The following is a 12,099-nucleotide window of genomic DNA, read 5'->3' as shown; positions in this document are numbered from 1 at the left end:
GATGGGGGTTAAAAAAAGAAAAAAAGCATAGCCTCAAACCAGATAGCCTGAATCAGAATTCCAACTCTGTGACTGAGGGACCCTGATCTATTTACTTAGCCTCCTGTGTGCCTCAGTTTTCTCACCGATAAAAAGAAGATAATGGTCGCTACTTCATAGGGTTGGTTGAATTAAATCAGTTAAAACACATAAGTGGGTGGAACATAATAAGCCTCCATAAATGCTTACCATTATTCTTATTACTAGTTTATGCAGCAGTAGAAACAGGTTAGTAACACAGGTTAGGTCTGAAATTAAACCTAGTAGCTTTGAAATAAAAGAAGTCTGTGGAAAACAGTAATATTTGACTAGTTGTAAGAAATAACAATTACATTCTTTTCCCTATTTTGTGCTGCAAAATCTATTCTTTGTTTGGCCTATAACTAAATGAAACTCTAATTTATGGCAATAATTCTGCCTACTTATCAAAACCAGTATTTAGTGATTATCTAGTGTTATAAAGTTGTATTGGATTCCTTATGAAACCTGTTAGCTTAAAAAAGATGATCATTTCTATCCCCTACTCAGATGTTTCATAATAAAAGCTACAACTACCAATATACTTAGAAGATACTGTAAAAATACGTTGCCTTATTTTGGGGTCTCAGGCCAAAAAAGCTTGATATTTGAGTGTTATATAAACATCAATATTCAAAATTAGTGTTGGATATTAAACAAGAACTACAAAATACTAATGGTGTAAATGCTTAAATAAACCAAGGTAATAAATTCTGGTCTTTTCAGAGTCAAGGAAATTAAATGTTAAAATGAATATATTTCAAAAGTATTAAATGTTTTTCAATGTTCTTAGTTTTAATTTCTAACACAGTAAACAGTAATAGATACAAGCCACATCAACAAAAACTCTTTGGGATCGTCAGTAATTTTTAACACTGAAATTCTATGCTATGATTCTTCTCAAAAGGCACTGCAAATATCCCAATAACTATCAGTTAAAGTTCCTTTATTCCTACAAGGAAGCCCTTATAAACACATATTGAAGTTGTTTCAAATTAAAATACTAAAAAACAGTAACTGGGTTATTTTCAGAAGTACTTCATATTACCCAATAAATAATTCCAATTTCCTATGATTGAATACACTTCTGAAGCCAAATAATCAACAAAAATGAACATGACAACCAGAGAAAATGTTAATTACAAGATTCATAAACTTTCCTATATTTTTTAGTAGAAGCATCAACTACTAGCACATCACTATATCCTGATAATACTTCAGCTGAGATTTTTTTATTTTTTAGCAAATGTTCTTTTCCCTTATAAAAGAATAAAGCTACCTCAAATTCTTTTTATGAGGCAAAAGGCCTCTTAAGCTGAAAGTTAACTTTTACAAAAAGTTTTAAGGAGTTTAAGTAGCTCCTTCAGCAACACTAAATATTCCCGCACCCCACCAAGCCCAGACAATGGTAGCAATGAGCAAAGCACAAGGCAGTAACTATTCTTCCCCAGTACAGAAGAAAGGTTAAGTGACTAATTGGTATGGTAGAAAACAATAGATTTAGATCAAGAAATATGGGTTCCAATGCTTGATCTGCCACACACTTCCTTGAAATAACCTTATACAAAACTCTTCGCTTCTCTGATCTCAGATTAATCATCAGTAAAATGGAACTAGTAAGAACGTCTGCCCTAGTTGCCGTAAAAAATTTTAAAAAAGCTGTGAATATCAAATAAATTAGCAGAAACAAAACTGCTTTATAGTCTTAATATAAACATCTATTATTTCTATTAAATCTGTAAGCCATTCAAACTAAATACCTTTGAAAACAGATTTGCCTCACATAGAATTACATTCAATTACAAACTTATATACCAAGGTCCCACAGTAATTTGGCTAATAAAAATGAGACATTAAAGTTAAGTATTAATTTCATTTTGTATATAAAATCTAAATTAGTAAATTACTTAGGAATAAAATCATAATTAAAGATATACTTTATAAAAATATTTCTATGCCAATAAAATTAAATTATAGTATTTAATTTAATCCTATAAATAAATACAAATTAATTTTTAAATTTCATAGTGGCCACATTGTCAATGTAATGAAATTTAATTTATACTACACAAAGGTATTATATATGCAAATATAATAATGTTCAACCAAAATCTTAACACTAGTTATCCAGAATAGTAAAACTCCAGTATTCCAATGTTTGTTTGTTTACCTACCATCCCAGTAATATGGCAATCTGAATTTTAATTTGTCTCACTCATTTATGCCATTTATTTTCGGCTTCATTCAGCTTATCAAGTGAAAACAGATTAGCCAGCTCCATTTTTTGGTTCTCATGTATTAACACAATACCACAGTGTTTATATTGCAAACACTTCATGGAAATACTTAAGTAAATATCCATGGTGTTTTCCTTGGTTTAAAAAAAAACCTGACAATTTTTAAAATCAGTCTTGTTAATTCAGCTTAACCTCTCTGGGAAAGCAATGAAAACAACAAGGAGGAAAAAATGTTTCAGAACTTATCACTAGGAAACTCCCTTTTTTGCTGTAATGACTTCTGAATTTACAGGATAAAAGTGAAGCATGAACAGCACCTTCTTTATCCAGCCTCTTGGGGATTGTAAAAATAACAGCTGACATTTTAAAACACTTATTCTAAGAGCTTTATTTTTGTGAAATCACTTAATCTTCACAACAACCCAATGAGAAAGGTACTATTAACTCCTTTGAACACATGTAGAAACTGAGGCACAGAGAAGATAAGTAATTTGCCCAGTGGCAGAATGAGGAGTCCACCTTAAGCATTCCAGCTCTAGAATTTGTGCTCTTAATCACTATAATATATATCAACATGGTTAAAGAAGTTATAGTTAATGATAATACTCTACAATCTGTAACTTAATAGGCTTTAACTTCTAATCAAATATGCCAGTTACTATTTTAAGTGGTGTGAAGTAAACCATTCTAGGCAAGTACAGAAGAGGACAGTAATTTCCTAAGAGCTGGCACATGTGTAATGAATGAGTTACCTGTATTTCATACTTCATTCCTCAAAGATTCAATCCATATTTTCTAGGCACTAAAATATAACCCATTACCATTCACATTAACCAATCCTAAATTATACCCATTAGAAATCACTTCTTGAGAGGTTTACTTCTAAAAGAACACAACAGAAGGGCATGTCTAAGACTTGCAACTTAATGTATCTAATATTTCACAAAATTTCTGGTATACTATAGGGGCCAAAAATTAAGTATCATCATCAATAGTCAAATTAACACTCATTGAAAGTTGTCTGAAATAAATTTACACATCCTCCTATATATTCACCATGGGGAAAATGGGTTAACCCATAAGACAGTATTTCAATTAAGATTTGGGAAATTTATGCAGAACTTCCCTCTTTCAACAAAACGTATTATTTAATGGTATTAAATTTGTTGTTTAATCTTTTTGTTCAATAAAATTTGCTCTAGAAAGTTAACATCTCTCTCTTCTAACTATACAGTAGTTCTGTCAAATTTAGGATCTAGAATTCATTAGAAGCTATCATTTATGAGATCAGTTATGTTTTTACAAAATAAAAGTGATACACTCTTAAATTAGAAAGCACTTTTTAAAAGTTAGAGAATTACTTTATCTGAAACTGATGATAGCTTTACCTCCCTTTCTAGCCTATTTAAAAACAAAACTGAAAAACAAGACACCATTTTCACAATACTAAACTTTTATTAAAATACATTTTACAAATAGTATCATATAATCAATATACTATAAGAAATATTAAACTGCTGACCTTCAAATATCTATATCTATATATATATATATATATATATATATATATATATATATAAAAGCCTAAGTGACCTTTAGGATCGAACGACCAGAACGACTGGAACAACTGGCCGACCAGTTGCTATGATGCGCACTGACCACCAGGGAGCAGATGCTCAATGTAGAAGCTGACCCTGGTGGTCAGTGCGCGCCCAAGCCAACTCCCGTGGCCAGCCGGCGGCATTAGTTCCTTCTGTGCCTGGCCAGGTGACCGTCGCCTCCTCTCCTGATCCCACTGGGGCCTTTGGCCCTGGGCTGGGACGGGGAACTAGGGGTGGGTGGTGGCAGATGTGGCCCCTTTCCCATGGGGGTTGGGGGTGAGGGCCGGCTCCCTCCTTGGGGCCGGCAGCCAGCCTCCCGCGCCCCGTCCCTCCCCCTGGCTGGCAAGCCCTGATCAGCCTGCCGCCTGCCCACCATGATGGTGGCACAGTGGTGAGGGAAGGAGGAGGAGGAGAGGCAGGGAACCACACGGGGCGCCAGTGTCTGTTCCTTCTGCGCCCGGCCCACGACCGAGGACCGTCGCCTCCTCTCCCGACCCTGCCAGGGCCTCCGGGCCCCGGAATAGGATGGGGAACCAGGGGTGAGTGGCAGCAGATGCGGTCCCTTTCACAGGGGGGCTGACATATGGGGGCTGACATATGGCTCCCTCCTTGGGGTCAGTGCCAACCTCCCGCACCCCCAACCAGCCCGCAGTCCCTCCCCCCGTCCAGCAGGCCCTGATCGGCCCTGATCAGCAGCCGGGCCTAGGGTCCCCACCCATGCACGAATTTGTGCACTGGGCCTCTAATATTTTATAATGACAATGGAAACTTCCAAGCACTAAGTACCAGAAAAATTATATAATCTGAACTATTCTTTCTAGCCCAATTAAAAAGCCTTGCACTTTTCAAATTCCCAAATTTTGTGTTCCACCTGGGAATGGAGAGATGTGTTACAAAAACAGTTTAAGATTACTGTATAAATTAGATTTATGAATCTGTTCTTTGGAATTCATAACACATTATTCCTCAGGGGCAACACCATAAACCTGAATTGGTGCTTACACTGTGCATGTGTGTGTGTGTGTGTGTGTGTGTGTATTTTAATCCTCACTCCTTTTCCATAGATTTTGAGAGAGAGAGTGGAGGAGACAGGGAGAGAGGGAAAGACAGAGAGAAATAGCGATGTGAGAGAAACACATCGACTGGTTGCCTCCTGCACATGCCCTGACCAGAGCCCAGGCCAGGAGGAACATGCAACCAAATTATGTGCCTTTGACCAGAATTGAACCCAGGACCTTTCAGTCCACAGGCTGATGCTCTATACACTGAGCCAACCCGGCTAGGGTACACAGCACATATATTAATCTGTGATGTTATGTTTAAACACAGAGGATGTATGTTTATTTAATTCAGTGCCTTCAGCATTTAACATAAGATGCAAAATTTTCCCCTGTAATTACTCATAATGCACCTTAATAACACAGGATAGAGATCTAAACTTGGAATTCCACATCTGCTACTTGTATAAGACTACGGGAAACCTCCTCCTGGAAATAAGTAGTGGACAGAAAGAATTAACAACTCTATCACTTACCCTATCAAAGAAAGTGTTTTCACAGTCCTCTGAACTCCCACATTATGCTATTTTTATTTGTAAATAAAAACAGTAGAGGCAAACTGCAAACATATTTTAACCCTGCTAAGGGACACAGGGCTCTTTGGTAAAAACCTATTTTCTTAATCATTTCTTCAACAACTACTGCAATATGAGCTTTACATTCACACTTGGAAAATTTTCATAAATATCAACTTAAAATAATTATCATAAAATTCACATTTTAAAAATCCTATAGAATAGTAGGATGTGGATGCCCTCTAAAATGCATTATATACTTTGAAAACAAATACTTAGCTGTCTTCTTCAGCCATAAACTGTCAATATTCAAAACAATGTAGAATCTCCAACTCCAATCAAATTTTGAATCACAGAATTATAAAAATGATAGCATCTGTTATAAGCACTTCATTCTTAAAAAAATCATTAAATGACTTAAGCCATATTCCAAAACTAGTCAGTAAAAAACCTAGGCCTAGAACCTAAATCATGTGTTTTCTTTCCAGAACTCTTTCTGTCATCTCGTACTACTTATTCAACCAAGTTGTATAACCTGGCTGGAAATTGATCTGCTTGTTCAAATCAAAGAAAGGCATGAAAACTACGCCGTCTAAAGCAGTGGTTCTCAACCTTCTGGCCCTTTAAATACAGTTCCTCATATTGTTACCCAACCATAAAATTATTTTCATTGCTACTTCATAACTGTAATGTTGCTACTGTTATGAATCGTAATGTAAATATCTGATATACAGGATGGTCTTAGGCGACCCCTGTGAAAGGGTCGTTTGCCCGCCAAAGGGGTCGCGACCCACAGGTTGAGAACCGCTGCTCTAAAGGCAACTTAAGGAAGAAGAATCCAAACAGACCCCGAGTGCCTATTTCTATGTAAATTTTTCTCAAATTTGCTCCCATAACAATTTTCTAGGTTTCCTTTTAATAGAAATAAAAAAATATTTATAGAACAAGAATGCATCTCAATTTCTCAAGACTGATGAAGACCAAATGTCTGTATCAGCACTGTTCAATAAAAATTTCTGCAATGACGGAAATTTTTATAACTTCACTGTCCAAAATGCTGAGGCTAAAAAGCATTTGAAATGTGGCCACGGCAACTGAGAAGCTAAATTCTTTATTTTAATTAAATTTACTTAATTAAAGTTAAGTAGTCACATGTCTAAAGGCTACCATATTGGATAGTGCAGACCTAGATAATCCCCAGTGAAAACAGAATTGGCTAATGAAATATGAAAACTGAACAGTATTTCTACAGAGTGCCTGCCATGTGAAGCAGGTTAGACAGAATGGAAAGAAATATCATTCTGCATTGGGGATCTCTGGATTCCAAACGAAACCACTATTTACCAGCATCAAGGAGTTGATGAAATCACCTATACATAAAACTCATCTGTGAAATGGGGCTAAAAGTACCTGTCTTTGTGGGGACTGTGTGACTCAATACTGTTTGTACATAAAAGTACTCTGTAAAAGGTAAAGTCTAGCCTCAACAATATGATTGAACACCTGAAGCAATAGTCAAGTGGCCTGCACATCACTGCCTCAGGACAAGTAAAGTATATAAAGAATATGGCATTCAAATGACACCAAAAGTTGATTTAACTATATACCTACATTCTATGTTCTTAAAAGCTAAATTTTTAGCTGTTTAACAGCCATCTGATATGAATTAAAAGGTCATAAACAATGACAAAAATTTGCCATCCTTCCTCTTAAGGAGGCAAAGACAAAATATTGGCAAGGCCACTGACAAGGCTCCCTCACTGCAAAAGAAAAACAGTGAAATAGCTCTTTGCTGTCTGGCCATAATTTACAGCTATGATGGTACTAAAGAATAGCAGAAGTCTAGGGATATTTTTCAATACCCAGAATACAAAAGAATGGTCTATGTCTAGTCTATGTATAGAGAAATACATAATAATATCACCCTAAAGAGCTATAGAATTTAAATGTTTTACTTGCTTTCCTGAAGATTATATTTCTTGGAATAATTTTATTAGATAAAGAATAGTCTGATACTCTAACAGGCTGAAAACCATGACCAATATTAAAAGCAAGCACATTATGTAGTTCTTATTATTTATAATGAGGTTAATTTATGTTATACACTAGAGGCCTGGTGTACGAAATTCATGCATGGGGGTGGGGGGTAGGGGGGTGGGGGGGAGGAGGGGGTCCCTCAGCCCAGCCTGCACCCTCTCCAATCCGGGACCCCTAGGGGGATGTCTGACTGCTGGTTTAGGCCTGATCCCTAAACCGGCAGTCGGGCATCCCTCTCACAATCCAGGACCGCTGGCTCCTAACCACTAACCCTGCCTGCCTACCTGATTGCCCCTAACCACTCTGCTGCCTGCCTAATCACCCCTAACCCCTCTGCCTTCCTGATTGCCCCTAACCACCACTACCTGCCAGTCTGATCGACCCTAACCACTCTCCCCTGCCAGCTTGATTGACCCTAACCACCTCTGCCTCGGCCCCCACCACCGTGGCTTTGTCTGGAAGGACGTCCAGAAGACATCCAGTCTATCCGGTCTGGATTAGCATATTATGCTTTTATTAGTATAGGAACTCCCTTGTTTAAGGAAAACAGACAAAAAAGGTTCTATCAACTCAAATAAACTAAATAGTATGTTTCCAGATTTTGATAGTAATGATCCCAAGGCAGAAAAACACAAATTCTTGTCAAACCCAAGATTTATTCTGAAATGGCATATATATATCCTTTTAACTCTGATTGAAGAACCAAGCATTAAAATCAATCCAAAGGTAAATAATGAAAATTCTCTGACCATTGCTTACTAATGAGTTGGTTATCCAAAAGGTTGATTTTACATTTTTCAAGTAACTTACCAGCCATAAATGGCAAGCTTTTTTATTATCAGTAATATAATTGAGTATTTAAATTCTGAAGTACTAATTTTCTTATTAGAAGGATAATAACCTTATAGGTTAATATTAAATTTCCATGAAAAGTATATTTTCACACACATACATTTATCTCAAGGGGTAGTCTCCTTTGGCTATCTTATACATATTACCATTTTTCTCTTTTTGCACTTAGGATCAGCTTTTAATCCTCTTTCTTCCTAATCTCTCAACTGTCTACTAACAAATTAAAAGTAATAAAAATATATACACATATACACATACACACACATATAGTCTCAAAAGAATGACTTATGTAATTGTTATTTTAAAGAAAATTCAAATACTAAAATTTTGGGGTTATAATTCAAGTGCACTTATTTTGGGCATTTCAACCTGAAAAATTAGAGTTAGGATACACTCTTAAGGCAATATTTAAAAAAAGGTATGGCTTTAGTTTCTGTTTATCAGAAAATAAATATTTAACTTATATACACAGATAATATTTATTGGAATCTTACAAATGTCTGTGATATACCTGGAGGTCTCATATAAGTAACACTAGGTATCTTTATTTTCCACATCCAAACAAACCATTTACAAACATAGAAATTAGGTGCTACTTGTCAAAGAAGAACAGAAGCTATATCTTTATTATCGCTGCCATCAAATTTGTATACCAAAGAGGCACTAAAAGTTGAAAGATGCGTATAGCTCTTTTTCTCGGAAAAATCAAGTCTGGTGCTCTATTATTCATATCTAACTAGATAGAGAATAAATTTTTGATTCTCCCTTAATTGAAGAAGCAAACTGAAGAACAGCAAAACAGAATTAAGTTTGAGAAAAAAGTTTCACTCAAATGCAGTGACTTTTAGATCAGATTTTAGGAACAATAGGAAACCAAATCTAGGCAGAAGTATCAACAATGTAAATGATAAACATAAGTTTGCTTATTAAAGACCAATCAATGTACTGTTACTATTAAGAAGGTGAAAAATCCAATGATCTAAAATTTCCTATGTCAAGTGGGCCCAACCATTAAGAACCCAAGACCTATTTTTGTTCTTTGTATTCTTATTCCCTCACAATTACCAAAATTCCTATAATGCAGTGCACTATATCTGATTATAAAATAGTTTACACTGTAAACATCAAACATTTAAGGAGGGGGGGCTATAATAATTATAGAAGAATACTCTATTTCTACCACTGTGTACACACTTATCTGTAACTAGGCTGACATTTAAAATTTTACAAACTATCCAGTAAGTATGCTAAGAGAAAATAGTTGACAAACCTGAAAGAATAGCTTCTTTCAAATACAATAGCATATGGGAGAACTTCCTGATATCATTCACCAACTCCTTGATGTAATCCGGATCAAAAACGGAGTTGGAACTTACAGACTTGAGCCCCATTTCAGAAGTTGTAACATCAGTAGAGAGCTGGCCTGATGACAAAACATGTTTTTTCTTTGTCTTTTTCTGTTTGTGAGCAATCATCCTTTCATATATCAGTCAGAAAAACTGAAATCCTTAAAGGGGTGAGAAAAAAGAGAGAAACACAAATACCACATCAACCAGGGGGAACATTCTTCTAGGTTTTCACAAATAGCCCATAGCCCACCTCAGTATTCCATTAAAACCAACCACCACAAACACTGCACTCTACAACTACTGATAGTAGTAGCTTCTATTTGTTAAGCGCCAGTAATCTTGACAACTATATGATATGCAAAATACTATCATCTTCATTTCACATGTTAAAGAACCTGAGGTTTGGAGATTAAATAATTTATCTTCGCTCTTAGGTGATATGATGAACTGGTATTTAAACCCAGATCTGCCTTCTCATCTAAAGCCATGCTCTTAACGCCTGGTATAGAATTTTTGTAATTTTTAAAAGTTATCCTGAAGTGTCATTTAGTAGGACACATTCTCCCTCCATGACATCACCTTCAAAAATAAAGATGAAATATGAGTTTTGAAAAAATAAACACCTGTTTTCAAAATCCCTCTATGTGTTGCATGGATGCTTCTATACCATTGTCTTTTAATTCTTATAATCTCATGAGGTAGGTATTGTCAGGATGTTATTCCCAAAGTAAAGAGATGATTACTAGCCTTTCTTTCTAAATGTGTTACCTGTACAATTTGCTTACAGGCTATGTGTTTTAGGACTAAAAGGAAACACAAAATTAAAAGACTTCATATAATGCCCTGGCCAGTGTGGCTCAGTTGGTTGGGCATCGTCCCATGCACCAAGGGGTTGCTGGTTCAATTCCTGGTCAGGACACATGCCCACATGCCCGGGTTGCATGCTCTATCCCAGGTAGGGGACACGCAGGAGGCAGCGCTTGATTTTTCCTTTTATCTCTCCCTCTAAAAATCAATAAAAATATATATTTTTAAAAAGACCTCATATGATAAAACACCTAATCCTAGCACATAATCGGAACTCAATAAAACTCTTTTTTTCTAATTCATGTTTTCATTTTACCTTTCCAGAAGAAAAAAGTCCTAATTTTGTTTGTATCTCTTGGAACCAAAAAGGAAATGACTTGTGGAATTAAATTATCTCAAGCATCATCATTAAAACATTTTTCAAATACTTTGGCTTGAATATTTGGATACTTTCAAAACGGAAGAACTACTAGGGACTTCTGTAAAATTTACACAAGTTTTATATTATATTCATTTCCAGGTCACGTGTAAGATATATTATTGTATCGTTTACTCTTCCCTATACCTCACTTAACTATATTTTTCTTCCTAATCTATTTTTAAATTATCCACTTCTATCTCTACTACCACTCTAGGTGAATTACTATCATTTTTTGTCTGAGCTACTGCCACTAATTTCCTAAGGATCTGTCTACATCATTCTTTTCCCACTCCAAAGTGTTGAGCATACTTTTCAAAACATGAATCTCATCATGTCATGTCTCTGCTCAAAACTCTTCCAAAGTATGAGTAAGGAACTATCATGCACTACAAGACTCAGCATGAGATACGTATGGGTCCTAAGTACCTCTGCAATGTCCTCTGGAGTCAAGATTCCTAGTCAACACTCTCAACACTCCTGCCACACACACTTGCTTCTCATTCTTCCAACAGTGTTTGTTTACTGTGACCCACAGCAAAAAATAATTTTATATTACGGGCCAGTATACACATGAAGCATGTTATGTTTTTATGTGGTGCTATGTGTATACAGAAAGCAGGAGCCAGGCGATATACTCAGATGATCTCTATTCTACTCCACTCATTTTTTAAAATGCTGCTTGCAACCCACCAAATTGGTTTCACACTCATAATGGGTCCATGACCCTACAACTTTAAAAAACTCTAACTGTTCGACTCAGTATCCAATCTCTACTCTATACAGTTCCATTTGCCGGACTATTCCTTACCCTTTGTTTACTCATTCTAATCTCAGCTCAAAGATCACTTCCTCAAAGAAACCTTCCTGGACCACCCCTGCCCCCATAATCACCACCACCACCACCAAACTAGAGCAGAATCTCCTATAGAGACACTTTACAGTATCTTATACTTTTCATGAACTTTCCTATCTAGATGATAATCTCAAGGAAATCAACACCACATCTGTTTGCTAATCATTTGTTTTCTGTTCACAGCACAGTATGTGGCATATGAGGGATGAAATATAACTATTTGCAGAATGAAAATAAGCTTATAATTTATAAAGTTTTAAATAATTTTTATAGATGCAAAAATAGTTAACTCCAGATTGCTGCAGTTTTAAT

At 35.9% G+C, this 12,099-nt stretch overlaps 1 protein-coding gene across 1 annotated transcript in view; it reads right to left on the bottom strand.

The window, feature by feature from the left end:
* Positions 1–12,099, bottom strand: part of ARHGAP29 (Rho GTPase activating protein 29) — a 73,424-nt gene that overhangs the window by 58,008 nt on the left and 3,317 nt on the right. The window contains exon 2 of the mRNA XM_081087741.1: positions 9,628–9,864. Coding sequence (XP_080943867.1) covers positions 9,628–9,832 — 205 coding nt within the window. The 5' untranslated portion in view covers positions 9,833–9,864. The remainder of the gene's footprint in view (positions 1–9,627; positions 9,865–12,099) is intronic.

This window comes from Myotis nattereri (assembly GCF_964212035.1).
Source record: "Myotis nattereri genome assembly, chromosome: 3".
Classification (NCBI taxonomy): domain Eukaryota; kingdom Metazoa; phylum Chordata; class Mammalia; order Chiroptera; family Vespertilionidae; genus Myotis; species Myotis nattereri.
This window is presented reverse-complemented; position numbering and strand designations above follow the sequence as displayed.